The 17,259-nt window shown below is 39.1% G+C and overlaps 1 protein-coding gene across 1 annotated transcript in view; it reads left to right on the forward strand.

The window, feature by feature from the left end:
* SNX29 (sorting nexin 29) overlaps positions 1–17,259 on the forward strand; it is a 509,283-nt gene that overhangs the window by 140,954 nt on the left and 351,070 nt on the right. Inside the window, exon 14 of the mRNA XM_065411740.1 lies at positions 5,652–5,734. Coding sequence (XP_065267812.1) covers positions 5,652–5,734 — 83 coding nt within the window. The remainder of the gene's footprint in view (positions 1–5,651; positions 5,735–17,259) is intronic.

The following is a 17,259-nucleotide window of genomic DNA, read 5'->3' on the forward strand; positions in this document are numbered from 1 at the left end:
GGTCATCGAGTCCAGCCCCCTGCCTTCACTAGCAGGACCAAGTACTGATTTTTGCCCCAGATCCCTAAGTGGTCCCCTCAAGGATTGAACTCACAACCCTGGGTTTAGCAGGCCAATGCTCAAACCACTGAGCTATCCCTCCCCCCACTTTTTTAATGTTTAACACTATTATAAATGTTGGAGGCAAAGTGAGGTTTGGGGGTGGAGGCTGACAGCTTGTGACCCCCATGTAATAACCTTGTGACCCCCTGAGGGTCATGACCCCTAGTTTGAGAACCACTGTCTTACTGGTAGGCTGTTTCAGAACCTTCTTCTGATTTCCAGCTTGAATTTGTTCATGGCCAGTTTATACCCATTTGTTCTTGTGGCAACATTATCCTTTAACTTAAATAGCTCTTCCCCGTCCCTGGCGTTTACCCCTGATGTTTCTCAGCCTTCCTTTTGCTAATCTAAACAAGCCACATTCTTTAGTCATATCTCATAAGATAGGCCCTCCATTCCCCTGATCATTTTAGTAGCTCTTCTCTACACCTGTTCCAATTTAAATTACTCTTTCTTGAACATGAGTGAGGAGAATTGTACACAGTATTCCAAATGAGGTTTTACCCGTGCCTTGTACAATGACATTAATAACTTCTCTGTCTCTACTGGAAGTGCCTCACATGATACATCCTACGATTGCCTTTTTTGCAGAAGCATCACATTTGCAGCTCATCCTGTGATCGACCTACACACTTAGGTCTCCCTACTCCTTTGTGGCTTCCAACTGACAAATCCCAGCTTATAGCAGAAATTCTTGTTGTTAAACCCTAAGTGCATGACCTTGCATTTTGACCTATTACATTTAATCCTGTTTCTGTTACTCCAGTCTTCAAGGCCATCCAGTTCTTCCTCTATAATATTCCAATCCTCCTCTGTATTATTGAATCCTCCCAACTTTGTATCAGCAAATTTCTTTAGCACACTCCTACTTTTTTGTGTCTACGTCATTAATAAAAATATTAAATAAGATTGGTCCCAAAACCAATCCTGGAGGAACGCCACTAGAAGTCCAAAAGTTCACCTTTGAGTACAGCCTGTTGTCTTCTTCCTTTTAGCAAGTTCCTGGTTTTTCTTGGATTGCTGTTGGAGTTTTAATATTTACTTTCCTGTGAAATGTGTTCTGTTCTTTTGCCTGTAATGCATTATAGTCCAGTAGTACTTCGTGACTGTTAGTGACATATTTTTACTTTATTTTCAAAGCAATACTGTTATCAAAGGCGGAAACTCCCTAGTCAAGAAAGTCTGTAATTGTTTGATTTGCCTTGGGGAAAAATTACACAGGAAAAAGCTAACTATATCATTTAATTATAAAGTCTCGAGAAGCTACAATATTATCTATGCCAGTGAAATTAGCTTTGAAAAGCATGTTTTGATAAAAGGTTAATATGAATTTTTGAAATACAAAATGTTCACATTTGTTAAAACTTTGAAATACATTCCATATTTTTTGTTGTGGAATACAGTTGCAAAACTATTGACAACCACCTCCTACTACTTGAATCAATTTCAGACTGAATATTAGTTTGACAAAAATCCCCCTTGCCTTTAGAGATGTATACAAGCTGTCACTTTTTATATTGAAATGTAGGTTTATGCTGTATTTGTCTAATCATCCTACTAAAAAAGAGAATTTGGAAAACAAATCTGTTTTGTCAAAAGCAAACTTTGTAATATTGTCTACACAAAAATGGGAAATTGTGTGTAATTTTGAACCCCCCCCCCAAAAAAAATTAGTCACCTGGTTAGTTTGTTTATATGTCACATACTCAAATAAAAGACTGTATAGAGGGGAGAGGAGGAGGGGGCTGAATTAAGGTTGCATGAGCAATCTTAGATCTACCATTTTCTAACTTTTTTGCATGATTGCCTTATCAATCTTAGCATTTTTTAAACATAATTTTTGTGTGTTATTTCCTGGGGTTTTAAAAAAGCAAACTGAAAAAACAGAATTTCTATTATTTGGCATCATATTGACATCTAGATGGGTCATCAGCAGGGTTGTAACCTTTCAATCCACAGCATAGACCTCTGGCAGTTGAGCTAACAGACTGATAGCAATAGTAGGTTGTTGTCCTCTGTGGGCCAGCCATTAGAGGGAGATGAGAGGCACGCTTTGCTAGTGGGTTTCACAGCTATTTACTCACTGCAGAGGAATACTTGAGAATCTTGGGTTCTATTCAGGTTCTGGAGGAGAGTGTGCTTTAGTGGGAACAGACTTTTCTGCACGTTTGCTCCACTTGCCTGACACGTGTTCCTGTCTTCTCCACACTGTCCTTATTCCAGTCCTGTCTCTTGCTCTTTGCCCACCCCAAACCCCACTCCTTGTCCCACTCAACTTTGTCCAGCCAATCTGTCCCTTCCCCACACTCCCTATCTCCTTTTCTGCTCCCTATCTCTTCCCTCCCAGTTCCAATCAAAGTTCCCTCAAGCCTGATCTAACTCCAGTGAAGTCAATGGAAAGACAATTTCCGTGGGTGTTAAATCAGGTGTTATGTGTCTTGAGATCCTTAGATAAAAAGCTATAGAAATTCACACACCACAGGGATGGGTGCTATGTTAGAATTTAGATTGTTGCTGCTGGTCTTATAAAATAAATGTTCAGGACTAATAAGTAATATTAGGCCAATTGATTTATAAAGAGACACATTTGAAAATGAGATGTGAACTGAACTATGATAGCTTGCTTTGAAATTGTCTTAAATAGGAAATCCTATGTGATTTAACCACCTTTGTGAAGTGAATGTGTACTTTGGGGGTTTTTTTTGAGTTCTTTGATACAATAGTATAATTTTAATATTTTTAAATTGTATTAGTTTCTCAGTATAGACAGATTCCCTATCCATCTTCCCAAACTTAAAAATGCCCCTTTAAGATTCTAGTGTTTATCATGCCTTGCGATTCTTTTGATGTTTAAGCCTCCTAATTCAAAACTGAATATAGTTATAAATATAGATATGTCTGCACTGTTAATGACAAATGTTTCCTCCATGATTTTGGTATAAAATATAATATTTTCCAAGAATGAGTTACCTAATCCTATCATCATTTAGTACATGAGATTAAACAATATTTCTGTGTTTTCTTATTCTAAATCTCACCTCTCTCCTTTCCATCTGAAGAAAAAAAGACTTGTTTTTGTAGCTGACATAGTTAGGAAATTAAAAATATCCTAAAATGCATAAAACATTCAAGGACTTCATTAAAATTTCATAGTTAAGTAATGAATAGTTCCTTCCCCACAGGATTTAGCAAACTGCTATTAAGGGACTGAATTAAACTGAGGTTGCATTGACCAGAAATCTGACTTGACAACTGTGTGGCCTTTAAATAAAGAATATAGCAGCAGCCTAATTTTCCAGTAAATTCCTAAGAATGTTCTGTATTGTCATTTTTATATAGTAATCATTTCTTAAGATAGTCCCAAGGGAAAGCCCTCCCTTTATTTTAACAGTGAGTGTTTAAATTACTGCAGCTGAAGTGTGGATTGCTTGATGGCAGCACAATTGTGACAAAATAAGTATGACTTTCTCAATATTTTTATTAGATTGTGTCACAAACTCGAGGCTACAGTTAAAAATTTTATTGTTACTATTCTAGGCTGAATTTGATTGGGAATCTAGCAGAATAGTTGGATTTACTTTCAGACTCAAAGGCAGTATTTGATGTTGCAATTGTGGGATTGCAGAATGATTGGAAATTGAAAACCTTTCCCGCCAGGAAAGTGGAACCAGTGAGTCCAGATTAATGGTGAGAAAGTAAGAGCGCTCTTACTTTTGCTGTGGAGATTTAAGTCTGCTTGCTGTGTGGTAGAGGATTAAGTGCAATTGCTGGCACCTAATTTCATGCTTTCGACAATATTTAAAATAATTCAAGTAGTGTGTTCCTGTCCAGTTTTCATAGCCCCATATCAACTCTAAAAGAGTGTTAAAGTTTCAGATTCGTCCTATTTCCATTGGCATTGCATAATTAGGTTGAAATTAGCCATTTTAAAAAGGTTAATTTAGTATTACATTCTCCCATTAATGTCCCCTTTCCTCATCCTGCATAACAAATACTAAATTACGTTGAACTCTTTTAATTATCGACTCTGTTGACGGTATCTTTCGGTGGCATAGTGCTATTAGCTGGAATGCAATTTGCGGCCCTTTATGTTTTGAGTGGGGTGGAAGAGGATCTTGAGGGGCGGGCAGCACTCCTACAGAAGATACCCTTCTGTAGGGACCTGAGAGAACTATCTATTGGGATAGTTGTAGCTCTTTAAAGTTTTTTGGACTGCCTTTTTTGGACTGCTATTTGGACCGCCTCTGAGGCATTGCATACTTTCCCCCCCTAACCAGTCTAACTGCCAAATGTACAATTTAGCATGCTTCCTCTAAGGGAGAATGTGCCTCCAAAGCTTTTCCACCTGGTATATCTATTTCAGAAAAGCAATCTTTCTAAACAGTTGAATCTGCATCTTCATTTCTAATTTTCTGTGGCAGACTGTTCTGCAGAGTTATAAATCTGTAGTTTGAGAGTGACAAGTGTCTACTATACTGAAAAAAGCCTCTTGTTTTGAGGGAACTATTGGGAAGCCAAGTCTCTTCTTGTTACAGGTGGAGTCTACTTCCAAACCACTTGCAAAACATTTGCAGTATGAAGTGCTTTTTATGCCATGTTGAGTGAGATTATTTAGAAGCTTTATTATATAAGGGTTTTCTGTATTCACTTGCTTGACAAAGTTAAATTCTGTTTCTTCTGTATAAATGCTTCTATTGAATTAATGAGACTGAATGAACTCAAAGGGGTGGCTGATTTATATCTTTGTTTGAAATTTAAGCTGTTACAATCCTTTTCTATTTCAGACCTTAACTAAAGCTTTTAGTGTCACTAGTGGCAGAAAAATAGTGGGACATTTAAATACTTGCTTCACTCCAATTGAAAATAATAAGGAAGTAGAAGATAAACTTTGAAAAATAGCAGAATAAAAATGTATAACTTACACTTTACTGAATTCTTCTCAATTAGCAGCTGTACATTGAAAATTACATTCTGAATATTTTTTTTACAAAGAGGGCTGTCAGTGTCTTTCACTAGTACAGTCAGTTTCAAGTTCTGAATTATTTATTTATTTGTTCAGCAGTAAATACTTAGACCATAGGAAAAATAGAATAAAATAACTAGTATGTAATGTGAACCACTGCATTTCTTTGTTTATAGTCCACCCTCAATTATTAACCAGCTGTACTTTTGTCATGCAAGCCACAGTCACTTAGATCTATGATGATGGTGGATATGTGGTTAGAGATGCCTAATATAGACAGAAAGTAATGTAGAAGCTGTGGGTATAAATGATCTACTATATTGTATTGATTGGCCTATATTTCACTTGGCCACATATTTCCCTCATGCTGGAAAACTAGTTTCCCTATTGCAGTGTTACTGACGTATATGTTAGATACTACCTTTGTGGTAATTCTCTTTACAGGTTACTGCTTTTAGTTTTGAAGATAGAACATAGTAATATTTATGAATGTTGATTTTTAACCCATTTTACATCTGAAACAAATGATATCGTCTTTTATATTTGGTAATGTGCTAATATTTTTCTCTTACTGTTGTACCTGCAGGGAGAATGAAGTGCTGAAAGTACAACTCAAGAAGTATGTAGGAGCTGTCCAGATGCTGAAAAGAGAAGGTCAAACAGCAGAAGGTAAGGAGAAAATGAGGAGAAAAATCTATACAGGAAAGACACATAGCATATATCATTCCATCATTATTGACAAAAAGATTGCTGTCCATTAGTGAAGAATTTATTGATTATGAGCCACCATAGAAAATATTTTTGAAAAAAAAAAAAAGCCATGCGTTAGTATGTAATGTTTTGGCTAATAATAATGTAGAAAGAGGCAAGCTGTTACAATGGTTTGAGTATTTTAGACAACTAAAGTTTTTATGTTTTGCAAAGTTGGTGAGGTACACACTCCACAGAGCCCAAGGTCAGGTGTCTTTTTTGTTCCATTATTATTTATACTACAGTAGTGCCCAAAGCATGCTAGGTGATGTTTAGACTTATAAGGAAGAGACAGTCCTATTAAGAGCTAACTACATCTCTGTCTAAAGTGGTCATCATTTCTACAGCTGAGTTAAGTACTATCTGAAAATGGTTTGGGTTTTTTTGGAATGCTTATTTGTGACTTTGTGCTGTAGAAAATGAAAAACTAACTAACTTGTACATCTGAAAAAGTTTAAAAGAGGACCTTGGAGAGTGCTTCAGCTGCAAGTCCAGAGCAAAAGGACAGTGCTTAAGGCACTTAATTTTTTTTTTGTCAGGGACTGTCTTTGTTATATTGATACAGTGCGTAGTACAGGGGTCGGCAACCTCTGGCACGCGGCTCGCCAGGGTAAGCACCCTGGCAGGCCGGGCCAGTTTGTTTACCTGCCGCGCCGGCCGGTTCGGCCAATCGCGTCTCCCACTAGCTGCGGTTCGCCGTCCCAGGTCAATGGGGGCTGCGGGAAGTGGCGCGGGCGAGGGATGTGTTGGCCGCAGCTTCCCGCCGCCCCCATTGGCCTGGGACGGCGAACCGCGGCCAGTGGGAGCCACGATCGGCTGAACCTGCCGACGCGGCAGGTAAACAAACTGTCCTGGCCCGCCAGGGTGCTTATCCTGGCGAGCCGCGTGCCAGAGGTTGCCGACCCCTGGCATAGTACAATAGAGTCCAGGTTCATGATGAGAGCTCCTAAACTCTAATAATAATGAGGAAGAAATACTCAAGTGGTGTCTCCCAATCTGGGAGATGCTGCAAGGCATCCTCACTACAAGAATAGGTCTAGGTTACCTCTCCTTGACAAGACAATTTTTCTGCATTAGGAATATAGATAAAAAAGTTGTCTTTCACTTTTCAAGTAGAGGAGTGTCAAGGTCTCTACAGAGTTTTAGAATGGTATTTATATATAAGGTGATGGCACCCTTTTGAGGTATGTTTTTATGAACTTTTGCCCATTATGTTGAAGGAGGAATGGTTGTAATGAGAGATGATTGAATAGATTGCTGCTGGTTCAGTTTGGGAGTAGAGAGTAAGTGTTTTCTATTTCAGATATTTGGGAAGTGCTCATACCACTATGCTGGAGACTATTTAAATGCCAAACTAGGGAATATTTTTTGGTAGACCAAAAAATGTGTGATACAGTAGAACATTGATGTTACATACACTAATCTTATGAGTGACCAGTTATATAAACCATCTTTTCCTGATGGGGAAAAAATATCATATAGTAAAATTTATGCCAATGAAGAACACATTGACATCCTTTCACATTCTGATGCCTTCAATGCACTTGATATCACCTTGAAGGACACGACAGTGATGCAGTGCATCATTCTGTCACGTATGCATCATGCCTACTGTAATTTTGAGATATTCAGTATTACAGATTTTTTCTGTTTTATGAACTCCTCAGTCCCCAATTGGTGCCTATAATAAGGACTCTACTGTAGTTAGAATGGGGCAGGTTTCATCTCCAGCAAGCTAACACGTTTGTAAGCTTAGTACCTCTGATGTTACAAGTGTTCAGTAAGAACCCATTTTATTTTGAATTAAGCAAATTTTGGCTAATGAGGAGATGAGGGTGTTTTTTAAATATTGTGTTATTTTTGTTTCCAGTGATCCTCCTCCTGGTGGCACACAAAATTCCTCAGTCTATTTGGCCCTGGATAGAATGTGGGAGAGATCATTGTGGGAGTCAGCATTTATCTCTTTATAATATCCTTGAAAACGTGTGAGAGTGCCAGTACTAGATATAACTTGCATTAAGAGGAATTAAGCTCAGAAGTGCATTAGTGTGTGTGGCTTTGATGAAAGGTTTAATAGTAAGGTAAAATGGACACGGGTCTAGAAGACTACACTTTTGTTGGAGTAAGACAAAGGGTAAAGTAGTTTCATCCTCCACTAGATCTGCTGTGCTTATACCTTTAAATACCTCATAGAGGTTGATTGTGAAGCTTCTCCCATTTGTCACATGTATATCATATTATTCTATAAAGGGACATTTGGAGAAGCTGAGATTTGTTTGATTTTTTGAGTGTCCTGTGTGGAACTGAAAATTGGATTCCTTTGCAGTGTAGTATAAGACTGGAAAAAAAATGTCTGTTTTTTTTAATTGAAACTTTTTTATTGGAGAACTAAAGTAGCAGGGAAAAAATTCTTGACAGGCAGTAAAAACCTTTTCAGTGCTCTTTTAAGTACTTTAAATATGGAAGTATTTTCCATTGACATACACAACTTGAATCCTTACATTTTGAGTCTTTTTTTCCTGGTGTCCTTTGTGAATGAAAGAATTTGATTACTCTTGTAGTGAAATTCTTTAAATCAATATTGTGGTGTAGTGTTTTGCAATTATCAAAGTCTGACCTTCCTTACTGGAAAACAGCTAAACTATTAGGGCTGTCAATTAATCACAGTAAACTCAAAACAAATTAACTCAATTAAAAAAAATTAAGTGTCATTAATCAGTTTTAATCGCACTGTTAAACAGTGATAGAATACCAGTTTAAATTTCTTATGAATATTTTTGGATGTTTTTCTACATTTTCAAATATATTGATTTCAATTGCAACACAAAATACAAAGTGTCAGTGCTCTCTTTATATTATTTTTTATTACAAATATTTGCCCTTCATGCTTCAACCTGTAGATTGCACTTTTTTTACAGTGCAAATATTTCCTCTCCTCTCCTGCCTCCAACGTATTCTGGGGTTTTTTGGTCTCCTTCATCTTAAGCATCAGAGAGGGCCACAGCTAGAGATGGGACACTGGATAGGTTGGGCCAGTGCTCTGAGGTGGCACTGAGAATTCTCTCTCTCCTGTGCTTAGCTGGCTGATTCTTGCTCACATGCTCAGGGGCTAACTGATCACCATATGTGGGGTTGAGAAGGAATTTTTCCCAAGGTCAGATTGGCAATGACCTTGGTTTTTGGTGGTGGTTGTTTTTTGTCTTATTCTGCAGCATGGAGTACTGGTCACTTGCCAGGATTATCTGGGTATATCTCACTTAATCAGTTCCCTGCCATTGCAGGGGCCTTGGTACACCTCAGTTCCTCCTTTCCTCTGCCTCTGGCACATAATAGTTTAGTCTCCGGAGGGCTGTAATACCTGGTCTAATTTTGGTTATTGGGTTTAGTGTGTGGGTGCTCGGTGGTGGTGGTGTAATATATGGCAGGTCAGAGTAGATGATCTGATGGTCCCTTTTTGCCTTAAACTCTAAAGCTTGCCAATGTACTTACGATTTGTTTCTCAAGTGACTTGACCATAGTTCTATTTGCTAGCATCAAGAGTTGCTGCTGTAATTCAATCTCTTGCAGCTGTACACCATGCAGAAGAAATGTTTGCCCTTGTAGAGGCTAAAAGCAGCATTTTGGCACTGAGTTATCGCATCTATCCTTTGATCCCACATTTGGTAGTTTTTTTGAAAGGTATTTGCTGAAACCAGTATGCCACCAATGACATGTTAAAACTTTGGCAAAAAGATACTTACACTGTTTTCAACTCTTTCACCTGTTTTAAAACACTTTTAAATATGGGCTTAAACCATATCATACCTAAAAAGTTGGTCCATGTTCTCTGTTAGTGTTAATTGACACAGCTTCATTGCTGTCAATGAATGGAAGAATGAAAACCAGTAGCTTATCTGCGGTCAAAAATGTTTTGTCCAGTCCACACTGACCAGCAAAATTTTGTTACCCAAAACCGTTTTCAAGAACCAACCTCTAAAGTTGTTTCAGGAGAGACAATGCCTACAACAGACACCTAGGATGGTAATAAAAGATGTATTTTCTACAGCAATATCTCTGTGAGTATCTTCAGCAATATCTCCTGACTCGAAAGAAAACCTCCCCAGTTGTGAAGGTGGGGAATGTTTTACTTGATGTATTCTCTGGTCCGAATATCTTGTTATGAAACACATTTTCTGAGGTCCACCCTAGGTTTGTTGACCCTCTTGGCCACCTTCACTGTTTTGAAAGGATTGTGGTCTGGACTCTGCATTTCATTCAACTGTATGTTTTGTGGTTGAACTTACCTCACTTTGGGACTAAAATAGTAATATTTGTTACAGATACTAATGCTTACTAGGGCTCTGTAATACCATGGTGTAATATTGAGCATCTTAAACCAGAGTGAGGTTAATGAACAGTCGAGCGGAAGCAACTGAATGAGTAATACCATTTTTGGTCCCATTAATGCACGAGGCTTTTTTCCCCCCACCTCTCTCCTTAGTCCCAATCTGTTACCATGTTGGTGATGGGGAGTGGCTGTACTAGCTGCCCCACCAAACTCTAAGGTCAGTGTAAACAACCTATTTGGAAAGTGATTTGTTTGTATAATAGAAATGTATGCATTATCAAGAAGTGCAACAATCACTTATAATTTGAAGTGAAAGGCCCCTTTTCCATATGGAATTATTTCCCCTTTATGGAAAGTAGCTTAACCTGAGGGGGAGAAACTTTGTTAGGTGATGGGTATTGTAATATTCCTATGCTTTGTTGATGGGCATGGTATAGATCAGTGTTTCCCAAACTTGGAACGCCGCTTGTGTAGGGAAAGCCTCTGGCAGGCCGGGCTGGGTCGTTTACCTTCTGCATCCGCAGGTCCGGCCGATTTGCGGCTCCCACTGGCCGCGGTTCGCTGCTCCAGGCCAATGGGAGCTGCTGGAAGCGGCGGCCAGTACGTCCCTTGGCCCGCGCCGCTTCCAGCAGCTCCCATTGGCCTGGAGCAGCGAACCGCGGCCAGTGGGAGCCGCGATCGGCCGGACCTGCGGACGCGGCAGGTAAACGACCCGGCCCGGCCTGCTAGGGGCTTTCCCTACACAAGCAGCGTCCCAAGTTTGGGAAACACTAGTATAGATGGCTAAACCTATGTAATTTGATATCTCACTTTTACTGGCTAAATCTCATTTGCCAGAGTTTTATAATAATTTACTTAAAGGTCTTCTAACTTCTGGTTGTGGGATTATAGTTCATGCTTCACAGAAGTGTGCTTATAAAACAACATTATTTTAAATCCTGTCAACATTATTGCTTAACTATTTCATGACAGTCAATCTATTGTCCCTTATACAGAATAGACAACTAGAAAGTTTAGCTGTAATATTTACACATCACCTATTGCAGTGTGGAGCCTATTAATAATTCATTTAATCTTTGGAACTGTAAATAATATAGTACATGTCTGTGCAAAAAATTCCAGTTTCTTAAAGTAATTGTTGTGGTGAGCTTTACACTTCAGAGCCAAATTCAAGATCTATTTGATTCCTTGATACAGACAGGCTTGGACAATTGCATTTCTGCCAAAACAGCTGTATTCTGACGTGAACAAGGTCCCATGCAGCACTGCTTGTACCAGGCAAAGGGAGGGACAGAGGGGGGAACATGTTCTGTTAAAATGCTCTGACCACATTACTTGATGTCTGTTTAATCTTCTGATTATCTTTCTTCTATCAAAAGCTGGAATGAGACCGTTGTCCATTTAAAATTACTGTTGAATTATGAAGCTATTACACAAAATTGTATATATTTTTCAAGGAGTTATTCTGATATTTCAGCCTGTTTCCTAAATTTGCCTCTCATTTTGGGGCTGACACCATTGTAAAGGTGTGTAACAGAATTGATCTTTGACAGAGTGAGACTACAGTGTGAAACAGTAAATTCTAACACCAAAATGACTGAAGTTGAAGGTATTTTTCCTCCTACATGCCATTAGTAAATGGAATTCTTCAGGATGTATTGTTGAAATGTGTCGACAATCCACCCTTCTTTCCCCACTGTTGAATCTAATAACCTGGACTTGATAGTGGTGCAGGATCTAAGGGTTGGTTAGGCTCCTGCTTAGCCCCCTTTATACCTTCGAGGAGGGGAGGGGATCAAGGCCATTGAGAGCAAATGTGACCAATTGACACTGCTGGCTAAAGCATTCTGCTCTCCGGGGCACGCACCTCAGAAGTGGAACAAATGTAAACAACACATCTTGAAGAATTCCAGGTTAAAGATAAGTAACTTTCCTTTCTGTGTTTTTTAAATGAATTTATATTTTGTTTTAGAGATTATCTATCCCAAGCCCCTCTTGTGATTTTGGAGAATGAAGTTCACAGAACAAAAACAATATGAGCAGCAGCAGTTCTTGTTTCCCCCTTTCTGAAAGAACCAGCTCTAAGGATGAGAAGATAGTTTAGTCTCTGTGCCCATTATCCCTGGTGGCTCTTCTGACCCTGCCAAAGAGTACCAGTTAGTTTTGCAATGTGGACATTTGTCCACAAGGGTCTAGATAGAGACCTACCACTGAGATGATTTTATGTGCCAGTATATCACCGAGCTGTCATTACGTAGTAACAGCTTTTGATCATTACTGTCCTGTGTTGAACTGTAGGACCATATCATTATTTTTTTGCGTGTGTGTGTGTGTGTGTGTGTGTGTGTGTGTGTGTGTAAGTAATTCAGCATCTCTGGTGCACACTGTACGACTACTATTTCTAAGATAAATATTTAACCTAATAGACTTTGTATGAAAACTAAGATTTACATTTCCCTTGCAGAAGTGATTCAGCCTTCTTAGTGCTGCTCTGAAAGGTTAATTACTATACCTGTATGTAGTTCAAAAACCATATTTTTCCATAAAAAGAGAATGTTGTTTGCAATTACATACAATTTTTATTTCTGACATTGTTTGAATGTAATGATTCATATTAAGAATTATTCATGAAAACGATCTTTTAAGCATCTTATAATAGCAGAAATTATCCTTCATTAGATACTGACAGTTTCTGTGATGAGTGTAATTATGAAAAAAAATATTGCAGAATATAGCTAGCCTGTGTTAAAATTACGCAAATTAGTGAGTGATAAGAATAGAAACTGCGTAGGATGGTCAGATTTTATAGGAGAAAATGGGGGTGGGGAACAGTAGCAACATTTCTAAAAATAAATAATTTTGTGCTGTACATTGTAAGTGTATTTCCTCAATCTATGCTAAGTTTCCCATAATTGTCATCAGTAATGCTCAAAATAAATTTTAGCTACATGCATTGTTCATAATAATTCTCCCTATATTGTAGGCTGTACATATACTATTCTTACAAAATAAGTGTTTTTTGTTAGCTGTTATTGATTATTTATGTAAGAATCTTTGTAGTAATACAGATCTGATTCAGGAAGGTACTTTAAGTAGGTGCATAACTTTATACATGTAAATAGTCCTGGAAGTCAGTGGGACTACTCAAGCGCTTAAAGGTACAAATATGATATAGACCATAATCCTCAGTCTACATGTGAATTTCACCTGTGGTATTTTCCTTCATGGCCACAAGACTTCACACCATCCATTCTTTTTAGAAATGGGTTTTCCATGTAATGAGCTTATTCCATGGGGTTGAGGAAGGAGAGTCATGTTGGAAACTGGTGAACTCTAGGATAAACAAAACTCATAGTATAAGCTTCAACTTCATCACTTCAGCATTGGGTTGTGGCAGCCGTTTTTTACAGATCTTCCAAAGGCTACGGTGCCAATTATGTAATGGGGGTCAGGAGTCCCAGAACTCAGAAATACAAGAATGGCTGTGGAATGTGCTTGGTGTGGTTGAAAGATTATAGTGTCATGTTATTGCTGAATATATGTTGCTGCTGTTCTATTGAGTAGCCATTATATTTTCTTTTCTGTTTAGATCAAGGTAGAATCATGTTTGGATTTCCATTGATTTCAGTATGTTATGTTGCAACTTTTTAGGGGTAGCATGTGCAGTAAAGAAATGTATTGAGCTGTTTAGGGCAGTGCAGTAGGTGGTAGGGGGATGTATGTCTCCTGGAATTGTGGGATTCAGATGTGTGGCTGATACAGAGAGACTTTATGGCAGCCTATCTGGATTGTATCTCACTGATGGCTTTAACCATCTCAAGGGATGGAGCATAGCTTGGTGGAAGCCACACATTTAGGCCTGGCTGTATAGCTGTTTTCACGTTGGGATCTGCCAGATGGTACAAAATGGCCCACGGTTGGGCTGAGAGACTACAGCCACCTTTTACCACAAAGCTTGAGTTCATTTGCCTCTGTCATTGGTTTATATTGTTGATGTTCATTTATTTAAAGAAGTTGCTTTGGCCTTTGTGCCATAATATCACTGTCTTGTGAGCTGCCTTTTTCCGAATCTCCTTGGCAATATTCAGTGTTTACTTGAGTTCTTTACTCCCAAATTGATTTTATGTTCCCACTCATTTTATAATAATCTTGATAATGTACCTGGGAGTGACACAAGGTTTAGTTTTAGTTACTTTTATAGTAGAAAGAAGTCTGAAAAACTTCTGTCTTTGGGGGCATGCATAGATACGTACTCGTATAGTTGCAGCTGGTAGGTAAAAGAAACATAGGACACAATATATGTGCCTTGCTCCTCCAAGACTTATGGAATTCACACCTTGCAAGACACTCAAAGCCATGGAATAGGGTATGGTTCTGATTAGGGCTGTCGATTAATCGCAGTTAACTCACGTGATTAACTAAAAAAAATTAATCATGATTAAAAATATTAATTGCAATTAATCTCACTGTTAAACAATAGAAGACAGTAACTCCTCACTTAACGTTGTAGTTATGTTCCTGATAAATGCGACTTTATGCGAAATGTTAAACAAATCCAATTTCCCCATAAGAATTAATGAAAATAGGAGGGGTTAGGTTCCAGGGAAATTTTTTTCACCAGACAAAAGACATTATATGCATATATAGCATAAGTTTTAAACAATTTTAAACAAACAGTTTAATATTGTACACAGCAATGAATGATTGTGAAGCTTGGTTGAGGTGGTGGAGTAAGGGAATGCCTTGCTGCTAAATGATGAACTAGCACTCAGCTGAGCCCTCAAGGGTTAATACGCTGTTGTTAATATAGCCTCACACTCTACAAGGCAGCATGGACTGAGGTAGAAGGGAGGAAACACAATAGATTCAGGGCAGTAGCTGCAAACACTTCCCTGCAAAAACTGAACATGCTGATGAGCCCATGCGATCCAGCTGGAGCGCACCACTCCCTCCTCCTGACAGCACATGCATAGCTGCACAAGTGCTAACTTTCCAAGGTGCTGGGGGGTGCGTGCATGAGTGAGAGAGAGAGAGACGTGCATTGCCCCTTTAAGTATGCTGACCCTACTTCAAATACATTGCCCTTTTAAGCATATCAGACAGGAAGCAACAGCTTCCAGCAAGCTCCCTCCTTTCTGTCCCTGAGCCCTGTCCCCCTCCTCCGCTTTGTGGAGAGGGGGTACAGAGCAGGGGTGGGGCAGGAGCAGAGGGACATCCTGATATCAGCACTCCTCTTCTCTCCCCTCCCCCCCCCAGCAAGCAGGAAGCTCCGGGGAGCAGTTCGAGGGCAGGAGCAGCACTGCAGTGGGGGGAGGGACAGCTGAACTGCTGCTGGGCAGCTGCCGAGCCACATACCTTACAGGGAATTTAGGGGAGCTGATGAGGAGGGGCTGCTGCTCCCCTCCCCGGTTCTAATCCTCACAAGGAGGAGCTGCTCTTTCAAAGAATCCTGCAAACAGTGGACAAAGCAGGCAGCTGCCAAACGACATAATAAGGGAGCATTGCGCAACTTTAAACACGCTTGTTCCCTAATAGATCAGCAACGTAACAATGAAACAACGTTAACCGGGACAACGTTAAGTGAGGAGTTACTGTACCAATTGAAATTTATGAAATATTTTTGGATGTTTTTCTACATTTTCAAATATATTGATTTCTGTTATAACAGTATACAAAGTGTACAGTGCTCACTTTATATTATTATTTTGGATTGCAAATATTTGCACTGTAAAAATGATAAACAAAAGAAATAGTATTTTTCAATTCATACAAGTACTGTGTTGCAATCTCTTTATCGTGATGAAAGTGCAACTTAGAAATGTAGATTTTTTTTTGTTACATAATTGCACTCAAAACAAAATGTAAAACTTTAGAGCCTACAAGTTCACTCAGTCCTACTTATTGTTCAGCCAATTGCCAAGACAAACAAGTTTGTTTACATTTACGGGAGATAACGCTGCCGCCTTCTTATTTACAATGTCACCTGAAAGTGAGAACAGGCGTTCGCATGGCACTTTTGTAGCTGGCATTGCAAGGTATTTACGTGACAGATATGCTAAACATTCGTATGCCCCTTCATGCTTCAGCCCCCATTCCAAAGGACATGCTTCCATGATGATGATGCTCACTAAAAAAAACAATGTATTAATTAAATTTGTGACTGAATGTTATTCTATACAAAGCACACGGGATCTTTGTAGGGGAGAAGGCAAAAAAGCCGCATTTATTGAGAATACAGCAGTTAGCATATGGTTTTCAAACACACACACATATCATGCACACACACTTAGTCCTGCCAGTTGATGTTTATAGTTACCAGTCCAGAGTCTGGATCAATCTAGTGGCCAGCCAGATTGGTCGCAGAGGGGAGCTGGGCTCTGTTGGTCGCGATCCGATGCTCCTGGAGTAATAACAAGACAAACCCAAATTCCCATGGCAAAGCACCCTGTTCTTATAGTCCTTTTTCTCTGTTGAAGTCTATGGATTTTACTGTGTCAGTTTATGACCTGTTACTCCTTAATTGGTGGTATCTTTTGATGTAAACATTCCAATACACCTCCAAGAGGGTCATCCTGTCCTTAGGGGTGCAGCCTTCACCTCAGAGTTGTCAATCTGCCCTTCCTTAATTATGGATGCGCATTCTCTGGTGTCCTTAAGTCTCTTCACTCCTTCATTGACCATCTGGCTATAACAATGGCCTTCACACCTTATCTTTTCCTGATGCATACATTCCTCACTCACACAAACAGTCTTTCATAGAGACCTTTGAGAGCATAAGACATTGTAAATTAAGCCTTCCTAAATCTTATAATCAAAACAATTCACATTGCGGCCCAGGCCTTCAACATTCCTCTAATCTCCTTAACATAGACACAATACAAGATCCTGTCTCTTACTTACTAAACCGTCAAACAAAGAAATGTATATTTAAGTAGAGTGCCTAATTTGTAATACATATAGGAAACCATAGTAGACAATATAACTTATCCTAAAACAAAAGGGTGACCATAATCAGTCGTAAGGATTGTTCTGGTCTGTCCCTGCCTTAACATCAGTACAGACACTGGCAGTCTGTCAGATGCATTTCTACCAATGTCCCAGAGGGTCATTCCTTTCT

This window comes from Emys orbicularis, chromosome 10 (genome assembly GCF_028017835.1).
Source record: "Emys orbicularis isolate rEmyOrb1 chromosome 10, rEmyOrb1.hap1, whole genome shotgun sequence".
In the NCBI taxonomy this organism is placed as follows: Eukaryota; Metazoa; Chordata; order Testudines; family Emydidae; genus Emys; species Emys orbicularis.